The sequence below is a fragment of the Narcine bancroftii genome, chromosome 1, assembly GCF_036971445.1.
Source record: "Narcine bancroftii isolate sNarBan1 chromosome 1, sNarBan1.hap1, whole genome shotgun sequence".
NCBI classification, from domain to species: Eukaryota; Metazoa; Chordata; class Chondrichthyes; order Torpediniformes; family Narcinidae; genus Narcine; species Narcine bancroftii.
In genome coordinates, this window is record NC_091469.1 from 319,126,371 (window position 1) to 319,151,528 (window position 25,158).

General features: G+C 37.2%; 1 protein-coding gene across 3 annotated transcripts in view; it reads right to left on the reverse strand.

Annotated features, from left to right (window-relative positions):
- The window catches only part of LOC138747522 (uncharacterized), a 168,439-nt gene that overhangs the window by 40,102 nt on the left and 103,179 nt on the right, over window positions 1-25,158 (reverse strand). For all 3 annotated transcript variants that reach the window (XM_069906807.1, XM_069906825.1, XM_069906815.1), the window contains exon 13: window positions 18,271-18,365. In XM_069906807.1, the coding sequence (XP_069762908.1) occupies window positions 18,271-18,365 (95 nt within the window). The remainder of the gene's footprint in view (window positions 1-18,270; window positions 18,366-25,158) is intronic.

Genomic DNA, 25,158 nt, shown 5'->3' on the forward strand with positions numbered 1-25,158 from the left:
GGATGTTGTAGGAATGTTGTCTGGTAAAGAGTTGAAAATAAGAAAACAGAAATGGAAAAGGAGGAAAGGTAATGATGGAAAAACGGAAAGAGAAGATAAACAAAATATAAAATGGCTACGCTGAACTATATGACTCTAAATATTAATGGAATACATAACCAAATTAAAAGGAAGAAACTACTAAATTTACTGAAAAAGGAAAAAATAGATATAGCATTTGTCCAAGAAACACACTTAACTGAATTGGAGCACAAGAAATTAAAGAGAGATTGGGTAGGACATGTAACAGCAGCATCGTATAATTCAAAAGCAAGAGGAGTGGCTATATTAATTAGCAAAAATGTGCCATTTAAAATAGAAGAGGAAATAATAGATCCAGCAGGGAGATATGTTATGATAAAATGTCAGATATATTCAGAGCTTTGGAATCTACTTAATATATATTCACCTAACGAAGAAGATCAAAAGTTTATGCAAGATATCTTTTTGAAGGTAGCTAATACGCAAGGGAACATACTAATAGGAGGGGATTTCAATCTGAATTTGGATCCAAATATGGATAAAACGGGGAAAAAAATTAACAGGAAGAACAAAGTAACCAAATTTATAATTAAATCAATGCAAGAAATGAAACTTGTGGACATATGGAGGAAACAAAACCCAAAAGAAAAGGAATACTCATACTACTCGACTAGACATAAAACATACTCAAGGATAGACCTATTCCTGTTATCAGCCCACATTCAAGGGAGAGTTAGGAAAACGGAATATAAAGCTAGACTATTATCGGACCACTCACCCCTGTTATTGGCAATAGAGCTAGAGGACATCCCTCCAAGAATGTATAGATGGAGATTAAACCCCATGCTACTTAAAAGACAGGATTTTAGAGAATTTATTGAAAAACAATTAAAAATGTACTTTGAAGTAAATACGGAATCAGTGGAAGATAAGTTTATACTATGGGACGCAATGAAAGCATTCATTAGAGGGCAAATAATAAGTTATGCAACCAAGATGAAGAAGGACTATAATCAGGAAACAGAGCAGTTGGAAAGGGAAATAATAAACATAGAAAAAAAATTAGCAATAAAGGAAGATACAACCAAAAGAAGAGAATTGGCGGATAAAAAAATAAAATATGAAACATTACAAACATATAAGGTGGAGAAGAATATAATGAAGACAAAACAGAAATATTATGAACTAGGGGAAAAAACACACAAAATCCTAGCATGGCAGCTTAAGACAGAGCAAACTAAGAAAATGGTATTGGCAACAAGGAAAAAAGACAAACAAATTACATATAATCCAAAAGAAATTAAGGAAAACTTCAGAGAATTCTATGAACAATTATACCAAACCGAAAACGAAGGGAAAGAAGGGAAAATAGATGAATTTTTGACTAAAATTGAACTACCAAAACTACAAATAGAGGAACAAAATAAATTAACAGAACCATTTGGAACAGTAGAAATACAAGAGATAATAAAAAATTTACCAAATAATAAGACACCAGGAGAGGATGGACTCCCAATAGAATTCTACAAAACATTTAAAGACCTAATAATACCGCCCCTCCTGGATGTAATCAACCAGATTGATGAGACACAAAACTTACCAGATTCATGTAAAACAGCAATAATTACAGTGATACTAAAACAAGGGAAAGATCCACTCTCACCAGCGTCATACAGACCAATATCTCTGCTAAACACAGATTATAAGATAATAGCTAAACTATTAGCGAACAGATTAGCAGAACAGGTACCGAAAATGGTAAATTTAGACCAAACTGGATTTATCAAAAAAAGACGCACAACAGACAATATTTGTAAATTTATTAACTTAATTCATGCAGTAGAAGGAAATAAAGCACCGGCAGTAGCAGTTGCTTTAGACGCAGAGAAGGCCTTCGACAGAGTAGAATGGAATTACTTGTTCAAAGTATTGCAAAAATTCAGTTTACCGGAGAAGTATATTAATTGGATTAAAGCATTATATAAGGGACCGTTAGCGAAAGTGACAGTAAATGGACATGTATCAAAGCAATTTAACTTAAGCAGGTCAACGAGGCAGGGATGCCCACTATCACCATTATTGTTTGCGCTAGCTATAGAACCACTAGCAGAATCGATAAGAAGAGATAATAATATAAAAGGAATAAAAATAAAAGACAGGGAATATAAAATCAGTCTGTTTGCGGATGATGTGATAGTGTACTTAACAGAACCAGAACTATCAATAAAAGAACTATATAAGAAATTGAAGGAATATGGAGAAGTGTCGGGATACAAGATAAACGTAAATAAAAGTGAAGCAATGCCTATGAATAACGTGGATTTCTCAAAATTTAAGGAGGAATCCCCATTCAGATGGCAAACGAAGGCAATAAGATACCTAGGTGTGCAAATAAACAAAAATCTAGGCCAATTATATAAACTCAATTACAATCCACTAATGAAAAAATTACAGGACGATTTAGAGCATTGGAAAGAGCTACCACTAACACTGATAGGAAGGATAAACTGTATTAAAATGAACATTTTTCCAAGGATACTATACTTATTTCAGGCATTGCCAATACAACTGACAGAAAAATTCTTCAAAGAGTTAAAGAAAATAATAAGGAGATTTTTATGGAGAGGGGGGAAACCGAGGATAGCACTAGATAAATTAACAGAATGGTATAAACAAGGAGGCTTACAATTGCCAAACTTCAAAAATTATTATAGAGCCGCACAATTAAGGTACCTATCAGATTTTTATCAAACAAGGGAAAAACCAGACTGGACGAGACTAGAATTAGATAAAATAGGGGAAAAGATACCTGAACACATATTATATAAATGGGACGAAAAATTGGTACAACATAGAACTTCTCCAGTATTACACCATCTCCTCAATATATGGAAGAAGATTCATGTAGAAAGAAATAAAATAAATTACCAAATACCAAAACTAATATTGACGCAAAATAAGCTACTCCCTTTTACAATAGACAACCTTGCCTTTAGAAAATGGGAAAAAAAAGGGATTAAAAGAATAGAAAATTGTTTTTCAGGAAGTAGATTCTTATCCTTTGAACAAATGAGAGATAAGTACAATATAACTGGAGATACAGCGCTGGCATATTACCAACTGAGATCCTACTTGAAAGATAAATTAGGAAGCAACTTGAGTTTACCAGAGGGAAGTAACCTTGAATATGTGATTACAGATACAATGTTAATCAAAAGATTTATAAAAAATATGTATATTAAACTGCAAGAAAAGGAAAATGAGGAAACAAATGGTAAAACTAAACAAAAATGGGAACAAGATTTAAATATAAAGATAAAAAAGGAAACATGGGAGAAGTTATGCTCTGGAACGATGAGAAATACAATAAATACGAGGCTGCGTATGATACAATATAATTGGTTACACAGACTATACATTACACCGCAAAAGTTAAATAAATGGGACCCAACAGTATCTGATAGATGTTTTCGATGTAAAAAAGAAAGGGGAACAACAATTCATGCAATCTGGACATGTGAGAGAGTAGAAAAATTTTGGGATGATCTCAATCAGATATTAAATAAAATAACAGAAAACAATATACCAAAGAATCCAGAGATCTTTCTCCTAATTAACATAAAAAATAAAGAATTTGGAATTGACTTGGAAGATGCACAAAAAAGATTTGTCAAGATAGCCCTAGCCGTAGCAAAAAAATGTATTATGTCAACCTGGAAATTGGAAGATAATTTGAAAATACAACAATGGTATATAGAAATGAATAAATGTATTCCATTAGAAAAAATAACATATAGTTTAAGAAATAGTATTGAAATATTCGAACAAGTATGGGAGCCTTACATTAAATACAATAGCGAAAACCTACCGGGAACAAACATTACCTAAGTTGATGGAAGGAGAAGAAAAGAAAAGAATGGACTCAGTAGAATTTCTGGTGTATTTTTGTTGAATGACAACATTGTCTAACTGAATTAATGCAACCGAGATTGTATACCTAAAATGGATGAGAGGGGGGGGTGGGGGGGTGGCTTGGGAGGAGGGAGGGGGGAGGGAGAAAAAGTCACTGTAAATGTGTGGAAAAGAAAACGTGTATATCATGGCTATTGTGATTTATGGTGTGAAAAATAAAAAATTAAAAAAAAAACATACTGCAGTCTCCTGCTCTGTGCCAGCCCCTGCTAGCAGCCAAGTATAATCAAACGGGAGCTATAATCCTTAAGGCCTTGCTAGTTGCATTGTAAACATGATCACTATCATTACATCTCCCTTTCTTAAAAAAACATTAGCCTACTTTTAACTAACATGATTTCTTCCTACTATGCAATTTTAACTTTAACATCAAGAATTTACATTTTCATTATTATCAGCATTGTTAACATTTTTAAAACTTGTTTTGTGTATTCACATTTACATACACCAAAACTTGAAGAGTGAATAAGATAGCACTACTTCATTCTATAACAGGAGTCTTTAAATTTGCTCAATGAGTCTCTTAGAGGATTCACGTATCTTAATGATCTCATGATTAATTGTCCTTGAATCTGAGTTTTTGCCTCAGACGATGTTTTCTCAGATGTGCATTCAGGTTGTTCAACAGTATCCGTCTTTCCATCTACTGTGGCTGATACCACTTGAACATCTCGACGATTTCTTCACAGAACAGCACCTTCATCTGTCTGAATGGTGTATGATCTTGGTTGGACTTCACTCAGGATAGTTCCTTTCTCAGTCCATAAGTTTGTTTTGTCTTTTAACCTTCCTTGGTCACTCGTGTAGAGTTCCTGTAGGTTTTTGGTTCCTCTGTCAAAGCAATACTTTTGCTTTTCTTTCTGTTGTTCTTTGAACTTTCTCACTTTCTCCCCCTTTTGTATTTAGAAGGTTCTCCTGAATGGGTAGATTTGATCTTAGCCTACGTCCCATAAGGAGTTGTGCTGGTGACATACCACACTCGAGTGGCATTGGGCGGTATACTAGCATGCTCTGGTAGAAGTCTATTCCACTATCTTTTGCCTTGTTCATCAGTCTTTTCACTGTCTGTATTGATTTTTCCACTAGACCATTGGACTGTGGAAAATGAGGACTTGATGTGGTTGTACAAAGTCCCACTCATTGGGAAACTGTCAGAACTTTAAATTTGTTACGAGCCCATAGGACCCCAAAATACAGCAGCAATAGATATTCACCAAGACAAATGCTTACTTAAACAAAGTTTGCTTTTAATTATCTTTAGATATGAAAACAGGATCAAACTCTAACTTACTACTGTTAACTTAACCTAACTTAACCCCCTTCTAATTGTAAGAACACGTGTATGTAAGGTGTGAGTAAGTTTAGAAAAGTTATTTAATTCACAGTCCAATCTCACTTCTCATTCCTCCAAGTTCACTGGTTGCAGGCAATTCTTATACTGTGCACAGAATTTAACATTTATGAAGTTCACCAGGCTTTGCTGCTTGAAAAGTAAATTGTTACCACTCAGGAAAGTTTCTGTCAGTTTTCAGAGAGAGATTTGTTGTTTGCTGGACACAAACTGATCCCTTCTAATCAGCCATGTCAGTGTTTTGCCGAAGAAACACCCCATCAGGGTTTTCCAGATGATAACCTCTTTATTTCAGGTCACCACAGAGTTCCTTTTTGTTTCCCTTCTTTCAAGTGAAACATTAGGCAGCCAATCCTCTCCTCTTGTATGGACCACAAGGGCTTTGACCAGGCTGAACTAGGAACTCACAACCCGTCTTCAAATTGGGGGTTTTCCACTCGCTGGCCAGCTTGTCCTGTTCCAGTCCCAGCTGCTGCTGCTGAACTGATTTCTCTCTCACACACACACACACACACACACACACACACACACACACACACACACACACACACGCACACACACACACACACACACAGAATCTACCCTGTTTGATTCTCTCTAGTTGCAAAACCACATGATCCTCTTAGAACAGCAAACTGAACTCAGACAGCCTGTGACTCCCAACCTAATCCTTCAAGTTCTTTCATCTATTGCTTTTCAACCAACAATCCATTAGTGAAGTCTCTAAAGCCAAACCCCCAAAGGCACTTGGAGCCAGCCTGTCTAACTTGAGCAGAACTCTGGTATTTTAAATGAGATCTGTTTTGAAGTGTTTCTATGTGTCGTACACTAACAAAAACCTGCCATACTTATCTCCTTTAAAACATATCTATATACTGTAATGGAATATATATTTGGGAGAATTTTGTAAAATTAGAGTAGGTTACATACATACAGACATTTTAAAACAGATTTTATTTAAAATACTGAAGAATTCATATTTGGTGAACTTTGCAGAAACCTTTCAAAATCCTATGCACATTTCACAAGTAGGTGCTAATTGAAATGATGTCATAAAATGAATAGACTATTGTTTGGACTGGAGACACTTTGGCTGTTTACAAGGCTTCTGACCTTTCTACAAAGTGCTCACAGAAAGGTCACACCTAGGTTTTGTTTACCTAAGTCAAGAAGGATATCTCCTGTTGTTTGCTGAAGAAGGTGGGGGTTTTTGCAAGTGAGAGAGTCACATGGGCTTTTTGGAAGTTGAAGAGAGAGGGAGAGGGAGATGAAACAAGCTCTCTCAGCCAGAGTGTGTGTGACACTGAAAGCAGCTGAACAGTGTGCAAGCCAGGAGAAGCTTGTTAGAAACAGAAAGCTCTAGAGTGGTGGATGGCTGGAAGTGCTATCTATCTGATGTTTCTCTTGGAATAAGTGGAACAGAAACGAACTCTGTAGTAGCCTGAAAGAAAGAGGTTATCATCTGGAGAACCCTGATGGGGCAAGTTTCATCAGTGAGACATTGAGGTGACTAATGGTGGTACCTCAGTTGGGGAAATCCTGGAACAACAAATCTCTCTCTGCAAACCCTACACGAACCTTCCTGAGTGGTAAACATTTACCTTTCAAGCACCGAAGCCTGGTGAACTTCATACATGTTAAATTCTATGCACAGTATAAGAATTGCCTGCAACCAGTGAACTTGGAAGAATGAGAAATGAGATTGAAATGTGAACCAAAGAACTTTTCTTAAATTCACATACACATCATACACGTGCACTTCGAATTAGAAGGGGGTTAATTTGGGTTAGTTAAGTTAATAGAGATAACTTAGTTTGATTCTGTTTTCATGTTAAAAGTTAATTAAAAACAACTCTTGTTTAAGTAACCATTTGTCTTGGTAAATATTTATTGCTGCTGGGCTTTGGGGTCCTTTGGGCTCGTAACAATACACTGAAAATCACTTTCGCCTACAAAGGAATTTTAACTAAACTCACTTTAAAATCACTGAAGAGATAACAATACACAATATATAACATGTTATAACAATGTAACCCAATGTTGAGAATATATCTTCTATACATGATCAATTTTAACATCATGACAATCTGCTATCACATTATTTGTACCATTGATATGATTAATTTGCAGACTATATTCTTGCAATATTAAACTCCAGCTTAACAATCTTCTATTTTTATTCTTCATTTTATTCAAAAACACCAGAGGATTGTGGTCAGTAAGTATCACAATTGGTTCATGAGAGGTACCAAGATATACTTCAAAATTCTGTTGAGCAAATATTATGGACAATAGTTCGTTTTCAATAGTGGGATAGTTCCTTTGATGACCATTTAATTTTTTTGAGAAGTAGACAACTGGATGGTCAATTTCATTATATTTTTGTAATAAAACTGCACCTGCTGCTCACTCACTGGTATCCACTGCTAAAGAAAATATTCTGTTAAAATCAGGAGATTTTAAAACAGGGTAATGGCATAGCATCTCCTTTAAATTTTCCAAAGATGTCTGACAAACTTTAGTCTACACAAATTTCTCCCCTTTCTTCAAAAGATTGATTTAAAGGAAGAGCAACCTCAACAAAATTTCTGCAAAATTTCCTATAATATTCTGCCATTCCTAAAATCCTTCTCGCTGCTTTCTTGCCATTGGGAATAGGAAATTCAGAGATTGCATTCACCTTAGCTTGAATAAATGCAACTTTGCGATGATCAACTATATGTTTGTTACAGTACCATGTCCAAATTCACTTTTTTACTAAATTAACAGTTAAGTTTGCTTTGGATAATCTTGCAAACAATTTGTCAAATTCCCTCAGATGTTCTTACCATGTGTCACTTTTTATGACCAAGTCATCAATATAAGCATCTGTATGTGTCAACTCTTGGACTACCGAATTAATCATCCTTTGGAATATTGCAGGGGCATTTTTTATGCCAAAAGGTAACACATTATACTTATATAAACCGGATGGTGTTACAAAAGCCGAAATATTCTTTCCTCTCTCAGTTAGAGGCACACACCAGAACCCCTTCAACAAATCCAACTTAGTAAGAAATTTAGCTTTCCCAATTTTATCAATATAGTCATCTATTCTCAGAATAATATAAGTATCTATTTTAGTTATTGAATTAACCTTCCTGTAATCTGTACAGAATCTAACAGTTCCATCTTGTTTATGTACCAGAACACAAGGAAAATCCCAATCTGAGTTCAAAGGTTGAATAATACATTTTTCAATATATATTCCACCTCCTGATCCATGATTTTACACTTCTGAATGTTTATTCTATATGGGTGTTGTTTTATTGGACTTGCCTCTCCTACATCCACATCATCATAAATCACTCATGTCCTTTTTGTATATTTCAAAATTAATTCTTTAGCTGCATCTTTTCTCTTGACTTAAGATGGCCTAACATTTCCTCCAAATTTTTCAAAATTGCTGAGTTAGAAAGGCGCAGAGGCATCATGGTTTCTTTAAGGTTACCCTCACAAGATTCTTTTTCCATAATCTTATGTTTCATAACTTCCTCAACCCTGTCAACAACTAACACCTCTGATACAGAATGTTCTCTGATACAGAATGTTTTCCACTACCCTTACCCTCATAATAAGGTTTTATTAACAATTCACCCTTCAAGTCATATCCACAGGCCATTTTTTAAATCTTCTGTTTACTTACTGCTTTGACCCTTAAGTGAATAAGATCTGTATCTGTTGTTGAATTAACTCTTTCCTTGACAAGAGAAATCCTTACCCTTACAATTAACCTGTTCTTTCAAGACTATTTCAGAAGCATTGGGAAAGTCTCTATTAACCAGATCTTCCTCAGCTCTCATAATGTTCGTAGACAAAGACCTTGTTACAGCACATGCAGGATATACCTCACAATCTTCCTTAACATCATCCTTACTAGGCTGATCTGCTAATCTCAAAACTGACCCACATTCCCTAATAAAAATGAGACTCTCTGCATGGGTAACTTGGAAATTACTCTTACTACAACAGGTCTTTTAACTAATTCTGAATTCAGCACTATGTTGTGAAGAGATACTGACTCTACCCTACTTTCAACACCTCTAATCAAACTCATATTCCCGGGGTCAGTCTTTTGATCAAGAGTTAAAACATTTTCCAACAACAGTGACTGCATAGCTCCAGTGTCTCTAAGAATTTTAACTGGAACATGTGATTCTCCCTCCTTTACAAAAACCAAGCCCTCTGACACAAAAGGTTTGAAAACATCCATAACACCCTTACCAGGTTTGGAACATCTGCTCTCCTTAAATTCAACTGTCTGTGCTTCTGGTAAAACCACCTTTTCTCATTTCTTTTTCAACACTAAACAATTCACAATAACATGACCAGGTTTTTTACAAAAATGACAAACAAATCCAGAAGTTCTGTCTTTTCCCACCTTACCTTCATCTTTTCTCTTAACATTCTCCCCAGACTTAATTTCAGGCTCAATGGTCAGCTCCACATTAACCTTCTGAACAGGCTTGCTATTCTGAAATTTGTTTTTGTGCATCAGGGCATAATAATCCGCTAACCTTGCCATTTGCTGCCACATCCCCATGTCTCTCTCATTTCTTTCTTTCTTTTCTTTTCTTTTCTTTGGCTTGGCTTCGCGGACGAAGATTTACGGAGGGGTAATGTCCACGTCAGCTGCAGGCTCGTTTGTGGCTGACAAGTCCGATGCGTCTCTCATTGAGGTATAATTTAATCTCGTTTGGAACACACCTTTTAATTTCCTCTATTAATATAATATCAGTTCTCTTAATCTGTCAAAATCATTATTTATTTTTGAGGTGCATCAACAGTCAAAACAGATTTTCCGTGAGCAAAATCCATATAATATTGGTTTCATGTTTTCACCAAACTCCTAAATTTTTGTCTATATGCTTCTGGAACCAATTCATAAGCTTTCAATTCTGCTAATTTCCCACTTAATCTGTAGTCAAACTAGAGTATGCAATTTGTGTTTTTCCCTTCCAATACACTTTGGAGCATAAAGAGACCATTTTTCTTTTGGCCATCTTGAGCTCTCAGCAACCTTTTCAAAAAGCTGAAAATATATATCTATATCTCCCTCATCAAAAGGAGAAACTAGATTTCCCTCTCTACAAGCCAAAAAACCACTCCCAGGAGTTACAGCCTCAAATCTCTTACACCCTCCATTTCAATTTTTAACTTCTCTAATTGAAATCATCTGACCCTTTCAATCTTTTCCAAGTCATATTTTCTTTGTCTTTCATCATCTTCTCTCCATTTTTCAGCCACCTCTAACTCGTATTTCTTCTGTTTTTCAGCTTTCTCTGCTGTTTCTCAGCCTCCAACGCCCTCAATTTCTCCAATTCCAATTGCAGTTCAAAAGATCTATCCTCCAGAAAATTATCTGTCTTTCTCAACAAATTTTTCATTACCTATATAATATTTCACTATAATCCTCTGCATTTGTATTTTCCTCATCCAATGCTTGACTTCAGTCAGCTTTAATGCCTTAGAAATACCATCAGTTCCTCTTTTCTCTTGCTCTGCAGGTGAAGGTTGTGACAAAATGTACTAACATCCAATGCTGCTGTTTTCCCACACACACAAGCTTTAAATTAGCTTGGAAAGACCAATTAACTAATAAATCACAAAAATTCTTGATAGTCCAAGTACCTTTGACAAGCTTTTAGCAGGCAAAGAACATGTATAAGTTTAAGATCCCAAAACTCCAATTTTCAATCAAAAAGGACAAATCCCCAAAATGTTACGAGCCCAGAGGACCCCAAAATACAGCAGCAATAAATATTCACCAAGACAAATGGTTACTTAAGCAAAAGTTGCTTTTAATTATCTTTAGACATGAAAGCAGGATCAAACTCTAACTTACTACTATTAACTTAACCTAACTTAACCCCCTTCTAATTCTAAGCGCATGTGTATGTAATGTGTGAGTAAGTTTAGAAAAGTTATTTAATTCATAGTCCAATCTCACTTCTCATTCCTCCAAGTTCACTGGTTGCAGGCAATTCTTATACTGTGCACAGAATTTAACATTTATGAAGTTCACCAGGCTTCCCTGCTTGAAAAGTCAATAGTTACCACTCAGGAAGGTTCTTGTCGGTTTTCAGAGAGAGATTTGTTGTTTGCTGGACACAAACTGATCCCTTCTAATCAGCCATGTCAGTGTCTAGCCGAAGAAACTTGCTCCATTAGGGTTTTCCAAATGATAACCACTTTATTTCAGGTCACCACAGAGTTCCTTTTTGTTTCCCTTATTGCAAGTGAAACATTAGCCAGCCAGTCCTCTCCTCTTGTATGGACCACAAGGGCTTTGACCAGGCTGAACTAGGAACTCACAACCCGTCTTCAAATTGGGGGTTTTCCACTCGCTGGCCAGCTTGTCCTGTTCCAGTCCCAGCTGCTGCTGCTGAACAGATTGCACGCACGCACGCACGCACGCACGCACGCACGCACGCACGCACGCACGCACGCACGCACGCACGCACGCACGCACGCACGCACGCACGCACGCACGCACGCACGCACGCACGCACGCACGCACGCACGCACGCACGCACGCACGCACGCACGCACGCACAATCCATCCTGTTTGATTCTCTCTGGTTGCAAAACCACATGATCCTCTTAGAACAGTAAACTGAACTCAGCCTGTGACTCCCAACCTAATCCTTCAAGTTCTTTCATCTGTTGCTTTTCAAACCAACAATCCATTAGTGAAATCTCTAAAGGCAAATCCCCAAAGGCACTTGGAGCCAGCCTGTCTAACTTGAGCAGAACTCTGGTATTTTAAATGAGATCTATTTTGAAGTGTTTCTACATCTCCTACACTTAAAAAAAACCTGCCACACTTATCTCCTTTAAAACATATCTATATACAATATAAAACATAACATAATCTGACACAATTGCAAAACTGGGTTTCACTGTTTGTGAAGGCCACACTTGCCACATCGTGTTTGGAGAATATGGCTTTCATACCTGATATTACAGCATCTGCAGTGGTAGTGTTCAGTCTGCACATCTCTGGATACAAGGAGTAATAGTCTGTGACTGCAAGATGGTCCTTCCCTTGACATTTGAATAGGTCAATGCCTACTTTCTGGTAAGGTCTGTCTGGTGCTGGGAGTGGCTTTAGTGGTTCTGCAGGTTTGCTTGCTTGATATTTCTAGCATATTGTACAGTTTGACACTTCATTTGTTAGGTCATTGTTGATTCCTGGCCAGTACATCACTTCTCATGCTCCTTTCTTACACTTTTCCATTCTGATATGTTCTCCATAGATCCTTTTTAGCATCTCTTTTCTCAGACTCTTTGGGATAAGGATTTTGCTTCCTTTGTAGATGATGCCTTCAACCACTGATGGTTCCGCCCTATGGTTCCAGTACTCTGAAACATGAGATGAGCAGTCCTGCTTCATGTTGGGCCATCCATCCAAGATGTTTTTTCTCAGTTGTCTCATTGTTTCATCTTTGTTTATCTCTGACTTTATGAGCTCCATTTTTGCATCTGATATGGGCAGTGCACGTGTGATCATGTCCACGAAGGCATTCACGTCTTCATCCATTTTGATGTTTGCAGGCTCTCTCGAGTAAAACAGCTCTAGACAACGTGTCTGCTGCGTACATTTGCTTACCGGGAGTGTATGGCACATTCAGTGTATAGCATTAGAGCCTAATCATCATTCTTTGTATTCTAAGTGGACATTCATTTAATGGCTTTTGGAACAATGCTATCAAGGGCTTATGGTCAGTCTCTACATTGCTTGTCCTGACACAACTGATGAAATCTTTCACAGGGGTATGTGATGCTGAGCAGCTCCTTTTCAATTTAAGTGTATCGCATCTCCGCATCTGTCATTGAGCAATGGGTTGCCAGTCATCATATTTTTGCAGAAGAACTGTACCGAGCCCACTACGTGATGCATCTGATGATATCTTGATGGGTCTTGTTGGGTCGTAAAACCTCTGAACTGGTTCCTCTGTGAGCAGTTTCTTTAGTTCCCTCCATGACTTTTCCTGCTCATGATTCCACTCCCATTCAATGTTCTTTTCTGTTAGTCTTCTCAATTGAGCCATCTTTTCTGAGAGGTTGGATATAAATTTATATCATTGACCATTCCAAAAAAATATGTCATTTTTTGCATTGTGCCCTTGGCATATTCCCAATAGCGGACACCTTTCTGGGGTCTGGTCTGATACCCTCACTGCCAATAATATCTCCTACAAATGGTAGTTCTGTCACCCTGAGCTGGCATTTCTCTCTATTCAGCTTCAGGTTTGCTTTCCTTGTTGCTTCCAGCACTTTCCTTATTCTCTCATCATGCTCCATTCTCATGTTTCCCCATACTATCATGTCATCCTTTGAGGTATGAACCCTGTTCAGGTGCTCATAGACCATTTGGATAGTTTTGTGATACACTTCAGGAGTTGAGGCAATTTTGAATGGTAACCTTAGGAATCTGTATCTGCCAAATGGACTATTGAACATGCACAGTCTTGAACTTGCTTCATCCAATTTTAACTGCCAAAATCCTGATGATGCATCTAACTTGTGACATGATTTCTTCATGCGTTGGAAGCTTAAAGTGTTCTCTCTTTATTGCTTTGCTTAGATCTCTTGGATCCAAGCAAATTCTAAGCTTTCCATTCTTTTTGTCCACAACGATGAGTAAACTCACCCATTCTGTTGGTTCATCTATCTTCTGATCATGTTCATGCTTTCCATCCTGTCCAACTCTGCCTTTAGTTGCTTTTGAAGTGCAAATGGAACATTTCTGCATGGATGTATTATTGGTGGCACGTTTATCCACTCTGATCATGTGTTCTCCTGGAAGGCAGCCTAGACCCTGAAATAGGTTATCGTACACCTTTGTGAGTTCATCATAGACTGTCTCTCCTTTGTTTTCCACAATGGGGATTCTTTTTACCAGGTTCAGTTTCTCACAGGCTGATAAACCTAGTGTCTCCTGTACATCCTTTGGCATCATGATGAATGTTCGCATGTGCTCTTTGTCCTTGTGTTTCACTTTGACCATGCATTCTCCTTGCACTGGTATATCGGTACCTGAATATCCTTTCACCTTCACTTTTGTTCCATACATCTTTGGTCTCAGTCTAATCTTCTTAAAATCAGTCTCTGATATTACATTAATTTGTGCTCCAGTATCCAATTTAACTGAAATGTACATGTCATTCACTTTTAATCTCAACCTCCAGTCTCTGTTTTCTTTCTTGTTTTCAGTCACATCTACATGGAATTCTTCTATCTCCCTTTCATCTACTCCATGAACCTTGCTTTGTTGCACTTGGTTCCTACAGCAACGGGCATAATGGCTGCTTATGTTGCACATAGAACATGTTATACCACATGCTGGACACTTTTTGATAGGTATTATGTACTGCATCGACGACATGGCTTTCAATTCTCCCTTTCATTTTTGTTCTCTGGTCAGGCCTCTCTTTCCATCTTGGCACTCTTTTTGTTAAACGGTTTATGTCTGTTCTTGCTCAGTGCATCCATGTTGCAGCTAGTTTCACTAAACAGCTCTTTTGCCTGCAATTTTACAGTTTCTGTAGCCCTACAGAGTGCCATGGCTTTTTCCAGGTCTAGATTTTGCACTATTAGCAGTCTTTCCCTTAGATTATTATCTGGAATACCACACACAAGTCGGTCTTTTATCAGTGAGTTGGTTATTCCACCAAATTCACATGTTTTGCTTTCTGTTTCTCAATTCAGTCACATACTGATCAATACTTTCTTCCATTTCATGCACACATGTGAAAAATCTGTGCCTCTCAAATGTCACGTTACCTTAAACTGTTCCATTATTTTTTACAATTTTTGTCTCTTTCAACAGCAAATGTGAAGTTATTATACACCTCCAGGGCTTCATCACCCATGACATGTAAGAAAACTGACACTTTCACTTTATCACTTTTCTCCTCAGCTCCAACTGCCACTAAATACAATCCAAAATGTTGTTTAAATCTGTTCCAATTTTCAGCCACATCACCTGTCAGCTGAAGTTCACTGGTGAATGTAATCCTTCCATTTTTCTGTGTTAGCTTCTCTTCACTGATCAGTTGCTAATTTTAGATTTTACCTTTTAAAGTATTTCCTTCTAATTTCCTTCATCCCACTTCTGACACCGTGTTTCATCTTGTATTTATATATGTGAGTTCTTAGACATCACATGGATGAAGTAAAATGTTCTTTACCTTAAAGTTGATATAAGCAGCTCATGAGGCATGCCATGAGGCTGCAAGCCTCCATTATAGATCTTGCATACCGCAGTCTCCTGTTCTGTGTCAGCTCCTGCTTGCAGCCAGGTATAATCAAACAGGAGCTATAATCCTTAAGGCATTACTAGTTGCATTGCAACTATGATCACTATCGTTACATAGTGGACTTTAAATCAAACTTCAAAGGGGCAGGCTAAGCACAATGCTTGATAAACTACACATGGTTAACACACAATCTGACCTTCTGAATAGAGAAGGTCAGATGTAAGATGTGTAGAGAATATTCAGCTGCAAACTTAAAGTATTTTTTAAAAAGCAGGGTGTCTATGCTTTCCAACATGAAAGTGTTAGCCAATTCCACATTCAACCACCCCCTCCACCCCTTGCTCCCCCTGTTATCTCTCCATTCTCTGTCTCCTTTCGCACAGACATGATAAATTCTATCTAGTCCCTTATCACAACCAATTAACACATTTTGTTGGTCTGGATTCCTCTCCCATTGTTTGAATTCTGAGACTTCCTTTTTTTTCACAACTTTATTTATTCGTTCAACAAGGTTATTACATACAGTTAAAAAAAAGTACATATTGTGAACAATAAAAAAAAATTATATAAAAAAGAAAAGAGGAAAAAAAAGAACCCCTCTCAGCCAGCGGGAGAGCCAAAGAGAAAAAAATTAAAATATAAACTAAAATATATTTACTAAAATCTAATCAAAGTAAATTTAAATGTAAATATTCTGAATATAAAGACCACTTATTAAGAAAAAAAGGATAATTATCATGTAAAACATATGTGATTTTTTCCATTACCAAACAAGTTTTCATCTCATTATGCCATCTATTAATATCAATCACATTAGCAGTTTTACATGTACTTGCTATACATTTTTTGCTACAGATAAAGCTAAATATACAAAAGCAATCTGAAATTTATCTAATCCCAAATCTTTCAAAGGCTTCAACTTACCCAACAAAAATATTGTCGGGTCTAGAAGTATTTTAATCTTATACAAATGTTCCAAAAACAATTGAATTGCTTTCCAAAAAATTGTATATGTACACATAACCAAACAGCATGAAAAAAAGTTCCAACCGAATTACCACATCTAAAACAAGTCTGATTCACTAAAACCATTTTTTTTTTTTTAAATTTTTCAGGTGTTAAATACAATTGATGTAAAAAATTGTAATTAACCATTGCATTACGAACATTTATCAATCTAGTAACACTATCATGACAAATATCTAACCAATCATCCTCAGAAAAAATAAAATTAATATCCTTTTCGAATTCTGAGACTTTCTGATATATCCTGCTACTGCCTTTTCCGATTTTTCCTTGAAGGAGGGCTCAGGCCCGAAACGTTGGCAATATATCTTTGACTCCTATAGATGCTGAATAGATCAATTGAGTTCCTTCAGCATTTTAGTTTTTATCAATTAACATTTGCTGACCTACATTGTCCAACATCTAACTGTGTGTTATTTCAGCTTCCATTGCAATGTCGGTCAGGCCAACTCAGCAAACGAGTGCTGAAGCGAATGCTTAGTCTGCTGCTCATGAGCTTCATCATGCGGCCATGCAAACTCAGACTGGGATGAGCAGTTTTGCAATAAATTATTATGAATGAATCTGCTGTCCTCATTCAATATTAAAGAGGTAATGTAACTGCTACTGCCACTCTAGCCTTGTAACGAGATTGGGAGAATGATTTCATAAACCCACTCTAAGCATTCATTCCATCCAATACAATTCATACAATTGTGAGTTGGAAGTGCTTGCCAGTCTTTCATTGCTACCAGAGCACCTTTCCCAACAATATTGTGGGATACCTTCACCACAAATAGTTCAAGGAGATGATCACATGAGAGTTACCTTGGGAACCACTGTTGATCAGAAAGTAATCTAAATCAGGTCTGTAGTTACTGAAACCCACAGGGCCATGGTGCGGAGGTGTACACCATTTAAAAAGCTTCTCCTAAGGCTGTGAAGAAATCACAAAATGATATTTTGCACTATGAGTGTCGCTCCTAAAGCACTGAAAAAATCTCACAATCTCCATTAATGCAGCTCAGACAATTCTGAAGAAATGTTGGTATTTGTTTCTGAATGATTTTCTTTCTCATTCATCTTTAATAGTCTGGTATCTTGTTGAATTCTCAGAGTGCTGCAAAGCAAAGCTGACATGATGTTTGCATGGTGTGTCATTTTCCAATTAGACTGGATTAAATTTTTCCCCCAACTGAAAGAAAAAGATCTTGGCTTAATGCCCTAAAGACCATACAACATATTCACTTTGAAATATGACCTTCCCATGTCCTCACTCACTAATTATTTTCGAGTTGCAAATACAGAATCATAGTATCATCGTAATAAAAACGAGATAACTTGACCCACTGAGTCAAGCTGGAGTACGTTTTGCTGACAGGAGCATTTATGAAATGCAAAGTTTATGGAGATAGTGGAAACAGTAGAAGATGTACAATGCCAAGGAGATACGTACATTGTTTAAAATTGTACAGTTCATTTATGGAGGACAAATTTCTATGAGGTGAACTGAAATTCCTATTTCTTGTGCCAGATGTTCAGAGCCTGGTATCAGGCTCAGAAGGCAAATTATCAGAAGCAAGTTGAATATTACTGAACGGTAATTCTGAAACTTACTATTCTTAGCCTCTATCAGTGCAAGCCAAGGAGGAAGTTCAAACACTGACATCTCCATTTCATTTAATTCTGACTTCAATGATTCTTTAGCAGAACTGAAAAGAAAAATAAAACATGCACATTAAAAGTAAGCTGAAATTACAAAAAAAAATTATTTTACTTGACCAATATTCTTTGACAAAATACATATTTTTATTTCATACATTAATGACTAATCTTACAAATGCAGGGTCTATCAAATAACTTTGCCTACTAAAAGATATTACAACAAATAAGAGTATTACACTTGCGCTTTTCCTTCTATTTATCAAGACTAACCACTGTGAAATTGATTTCATAAAACTATCTACTTTTTTAATTCATTGTAATTCATCAAATTTATTATCGGACTGCCTAAAGAAATCTCTTGGTGCCTGCCACATTGACCACCGCCAGTGGGCTGATATCGCCTCAAACCGTGCATCTTGGCGCCTCACAGTTTGGCGGGCAGAAACCTCCTTTGAAGAAGGTCGCAGAGCCCACCTCACTGACAAAAGGCAAAGGAGGAAAAACCCAACACCCAACCCCAACCAACCAATTTTCCCCTGCAACCGCTGCAACCGTGTCTGCCTGTCCCGTATCGGACTTGTCAGCCACAAACGAGCCTGCAGCCGACATGGACATTTACCCCCTCCATAAATCTTCGTCCGCGAAGCCAAGCCAAAGAAGATTAAATGATACAATGGATACCTGAAAGGTATGACCATTCTTGATAGTCCAAGTACCTTTGGCAAGCTTTTAGGAGGCAAAGAACATGTATAAGGTATTGTGCTTCCACACCACGATCTTTCTGGCTCAGCTGCATTACTGTCTGCCATTCTAAACTTGCAAGAACTGAACTATTTTCCTCACCACATATGGTGTTTGTCAGATTGGAAAATTTGAAGGGAAGTGGGTTGTGACTATAATTTAGAGAGCAGTGGTAGTCAGTGAATGAGAGGAGGACAAAGTCCAGAGGACAGGAAGATAAGTACAATAAAATTGATCTGTCTGACATGGATTCTTGGTGCAGATCCTGTATCTGTGAGATACATCCCCAAGACTCCTTGAAGTAATGTTGAAGCAGACCTCAAACAATGTGATAATCTGGTTAAAGAGCAAACAGTGTGGGCCACACATACCTGAATAAAAATTATTGAAATAGCATTCTTCTAATGTTGCATGCTGTTGAATGTCACTGCAAATGCTACATGCATAAACTCGTCTTATATCCAAATGAAAACATAGCTGAGCAGGAAAAAGGAGAAAAGATTCTGAAACAGGATCAAAGTAGATTTGAAATCAAAGAAATTATTTGGAACAATCAGAATGGTTTCTACCTGGGTTATCATGCTTAGCCAATTTGATTTGAGTTTTTTTTAAATGTGTCTTTGACTTCGATAAAGTTACTCAAGATAGGCTGGTTCTGAAGGTGAAATCTGAAGGGAGGATTGATAAAATGCATTGAAGAAGTCAGAGGGTGGTAATGGAAGATTGTTTTTCAGATTGGAGGCAGGTAACCAGTGATATGCCACAGGAATCAGTGCTGGATCAACTGTGGTTTATCATCGATGTGAACAATTCGAATAGAATGGTGTTGGCATAGTTGGTAAGTTTGGGAATGACACCAAAATTGATGCTATAGAATGAGTATATAATGATGAAGGTTATCTAAGATTACGATCTCTAAATCAATGGGAAAGTGACCAAGGAATGGCAGATGGAATTTTACTCAGATGAGTGCAAAATGTTGATTTTTGATAAGTTAAACTAGGAGGTTCCTTGAAAGTGTGGTAAAATAGAGAGCCTCAGGAGTACAAGTACATAGTCCTCTAAAAATTATGAGAAGGTAAACAGGGTAGATGAAGGTATTTTGAACATTTATCTTCATTGGTCATGGAATTAACTATAGGAGTTGGACAGCATGTTACAAACGGTACAAGATGTTACTGAGAGCACGGTTGCAATATTGTGTGCAACTCTGGTTACCTAGCTAGAGAAAGATTGTTGTTTAGCAGGAAAGGGTGAAGTAAAAGTTCACATTATCAGGACTGGAGGGCTTGAGTTACAAGCAATAGACAACCTGGGGTTAAGCAGGAAAATCTTCATATGCTGTGATAGTAGTAATTAAAAAAATTCTGGAGAAACAGCATGTCACGTAGCATTATGTAGCAAAGAAGACCTGAGCCCCTCAACAAGAAATGAGCAAAAAGCAGGTATGGGTGAGATGACATTAAAGAAAAAAGCTGAGGTGATAAGTGTAATGATAAAGTCCTAGTGATAATCTTGACCACTAGAGGGAGTTAGAGATGCATTGCTGCAACTGGGAGAAAACTCAAAATAGATGCCTCCATGAGGTTGTGAGTTCTATAGTTAATATAGTTGTTATAAAAGAACCTAAGTTTCTTTATTACAATAAAAGAAACATCACATGGTATTAGGAATGCACATGCCAGGAGTGGAAGAAACAGCAGAAGTGTGCAGAGTGAGAATCAGTCAAAAGCAGTGGAAAACATGGAGAACGCAAAGGCTTCTAACGCTGTAAATTGGACTGGAAATGTCATCCACAAGTGGAAGTTGTTCACACAATGATTTATGCTGTATCTGCAAGCCATTGGACTTGATAGCAAAGCTGATGCACAGAAGATCCACTGCTACTTACCGTGGCAGGACCTCAAGCACAAGAGGTTTTCAACACATTTGTTTCTGTTGAGGCAGCTAACCAGGGGAAGTTTGACAGGGTTATCAAGATGTTTGATGAACACTGTTCACCAAAAAAAATTCCAGAGGTTTACATTTCACATGCGCACACAGCTACAGGGAGGGAGCTATGATACTTTTTTTTAAAACAGATTTGAAATTAAAAGCAAGAACATGCAATTTTGGATCGCTGCAAGATTCAATGATCCATGATCAAATAGTGTTCAGAATTATTGATAAAAAGGTGAGAGAGAGATTTCTCCAAGAGACAGATCTTACCTTAACTGGAGCTGTGAATATATGCCATACCAGTGAATTAGCTCTGCAGCACAAGAAAAGGTTTGGTGATAATGCAAAAGCCAGTGAAAATGGCAGCATTGTTGTAGCCACAGTGTCTGGACACACACAAACAAACAAAAAATGAGATATAGGAAACAACAAGAAGGCAGAGAGACATAAAAACAACACAAGAGGTTTATCAAAGTGCTACAATGCACCCAGAAGTATAGATTAAAGTTAAACAGAGAAAAATTTGGTGTGAAGGAAATTATTTGGGAAATAAACTGTCAAAGGCAGGTGTGGAGCCAGACAAGAGCAAGGTGAAAGCAATTTTATAGATGTGCAGACCCACTGAAAGAAAAGACATATTGAGAGTTCTGGGAATGATCAATTTCATTGGTAAATTCATACCAAGCCTGTCTTCTAAAACAATGTACCTAAGAAAGTTGTTACAGGACACATGGGAATTCAAGTGGATAGCAAACCATGAGGAAGAATGGGGACAACTGAAGACCATTTTAACTACAAAAATCAGTGCTTTTGACATTCTTTGACACATCCAGAAGGAGAAAAATATCTACAGACACTTCAAAAGATGGAATATGTGCCGTACTACTTCGGTTGTGGGAGAAGATTGGATGCCAGTAGCATATGCATCAAGGACGATGACAACATCTGAAGATCGACATGCACAGATTGAGAAAGAGTGTCTAGGTCTGGTCTATGGATTCAAGAAATTCCACAGTTATGTTTATGGTCTATCAACATTCATGCCAGAGACAGACTATGAGCCATTAATCAAGAAATAGCTCAGTGAAATCTCACCGTGAATCCAAATACTGATGATGAAGCTACAATGTTATTAAGGGTGAGAACAAGTTCTGCCAGATGGAGGAGGGTGGTGATGGAAGGGAACTGGTTGGGTCTGTTGTTGAAAAAGAAACAAGGGGAGATTGAGGTGTACAAAGATTGGATGTTCATTGTGACAGCTGTTGCATTATCCAGGGCAATGACACAGAGTGAAGCACACAATGGGAGTTCTACAGAGACAGATGTGAATTTTCACATGAACCTGATCTCTGAATCCAACATGATCGCAGATCGCAGCTGAAGCAGAAAAGGACACAGTTCTACAGAAAGTCAACGAGAATCTGAATTGAAGGTGACCTAGAGGTGAATTTTAGCCATACGACAACATCAGAGCTGAGCTGAGTGTTGTCATTCCTCAATCACTGCAACAAGAAATGATGAAAAGACTGCATGAGTGGCACCTTGGAATGGAAAATTGCAAGAGGAGGGCCAGAACTGCTGTTCTTTGGCCAGGAACCTCCGATTTAGGCTAAAGTTGAGTTAGCACAAATTACTGAATTTTCTATTAATCAATTAATTTATAAATGGAAGCCTTCTCTTCTACAAAATAATAATGTAGTGGTATTGAGGCATTTGATGAAGATTTGGCTTGATAGAAATCACATTATAGGTAGTAAAGGCAAAATTTCAGCTAAGATGCCTTTGTTTCAAAATAAATTAATCCCTTTTGCTGTAAATAATTATTATTTGAAAAACTGCAACTTGAAATTAGTGGAAGACTGTTTTGAAGTGGGCCAGTTCCTTTCCTTTGCTTGACTTCAAGAAAGATTTGGAATACTATTTAATTCTTTGTTTGCATACTATCAAGTGCGAGCATTGTTTCTGGATAATTTTGGTCGGGAATTGAGTTTACCAAACAAACCCAACTTTGTAAGTTTAATTGAGGATGGATTGAGAAAAGGTTTTAGTTTGGAAATGTATGCTTTATTACATGAAAAAATTACTAAATTAGATTTATATAAAGTGAAAAATAAATGGGAAGAGGATTTATCTATATTGATATCTTCGGAAGAATGGATGACTATGTGTGAAGATAGTGTAACTAAATTAATTAATGTGAGATATAATTTAGTAAATTATAGCTTCTTACACCAATTATATTTGACTCCTGAGAAATTAAAAAGATATGGATTTAGTTCATCAGATTTATGTTTTCCTTGTGGAAAGCAAGTTGGTACTTTTTTACATTCAGTGTGGTTAAGTGAAAAGGTTAAACCTTTTTGGCAGAGAATTAGGGAGCTTTTGGAAGGTTTATTTAAACTTAAATTGAATTTGGATCCATTACTCTTTTTATTTAGGTATTTTACGACCTTAACAACTGGTCTAAGACTTGAGAAATTTCAATTGGCATTTATTCGTTTAGCATTGGCAGTAGCCCTGAAATGTATTGCAGTTACTTGGAAGAATGATGTGGAATTGAATATTCAAAGATAGCATTCTGATTTAAGATCTTGTACTCATTTAGAAAAAAATAACATATCACTTACATAATAATTATGCTTTTTTTTTACTAAAATGTGGACCCCTTATTTGAAATGTATGGGGTTAGATATAGCTCAATAATAGTTTGTTTTATGATTTTTTTTTATTATTGCTGTTCAGGATATAATACTCACCACCGCAGTATTTATAGTTTTTGTAGAGAGTTTGTCTCCCAAGATAGAGACAGCGAGATTAAGAATGGAGAGTTGCCAGAGATGCACCAGGTAAATTTGAGGTTGGAGTTAAAGTTAGAAGCAAAGTGGATAAAGTTGATATGCTCATCATGGGAGCATGAGATTGCAGCAATGTAGATGTCAGTGTAATGGAGAAACTGTTGAGGAGCTATGCCTGTGAAGGCTTGCAGCATGGATTGTTCCACAGAGCCAACAAAAGACAGGCATAGCTGCCCCATTTGGAGAAAATGGGATGAGTCAAAGGAGATGTTATTAAGGGTGAGAACAAGTTCTGCCAGATGGAGGAGGGTGGTGATGGAAGGGAACTGGTTGGGTCTGTTGTTGAAAAAGAAACAAGGGAAGGTTGAGGTGTACAAAGATTGGATGTTCATTGTAAAAATAAGGTGGATGAGTTCAGGAAATTGGAAGTTGTTAAAATAATGGAGGGCATGTGAGGCATCATGGATGTACATAAGGAGACTGGGCCAGGTGGGGAAAAATAGAATCGAGGTAAGATAACATCAAATTAGTGGGTCAGGAGGACATAGAAACAAGAGGTCTATCGGCACAATCAGGTTTGTGGACCTTGGGTAGGAGGTACAACAAGGCAGTGCAGGATTGGTAAACAATGAGGTTGGAGGCCATGAGAGGGAGATGTCCAGAAGTGATGAGGTTAAAGACGGTATGTGAGATGATGTTTTGATGTTCTTTGGTGGGGTCTCGTTGAAAGGGTAAGTAGGAGGAGATGACTGTGAGCTGTCATCAGCCTTTGGCAAAGCAGAGATCAGTACCCATTCCTTGATAAAGGGCTCAGGCCTGATACATTGGATATAAACTTTTTCTTTGCTATGTAAAAAATGCTGCATGACTTGCTGAGTTTCTCCAGCATTTTTTGGTGTAAAATTGACAGCCTGGGATTTTTTTCTCCTGGAGGCAGAGGGGTAATCTTATAAAAGTATATGAAATCGTGAGGGGCATAGAGGAGGAGGATAGTCTGTGGTACAGAAAGGAAAGTGAGTCCAAAGCTAGAGGACATATAATTAAGGTAAGAGGGGAAAGATAACAAAGGGTCCTGAGGGACAAAGTTATCACAACGAGGTTAATGGGTAACTAAGTATTCTTTGTGTATTTCCAGTGCCTTAGTTAAGTATCACCAAATCCATGGTGTCGGAAATTTCACTCTCAAACTCTCTTCTGAAGGACAGATTGTTAGAATGATATATTAAAGTCCCTGGTGGGATTGAGTAATTGTGATAATAGCTTGCATTCAGATGGCAGGGGTTATTGGTTTCACTTAGAGTGCTCTCCCTGGAGAGCATTAGAGGGCAGAAGTCCTCCAATTTGACACTGTACCATAGTTGGATCC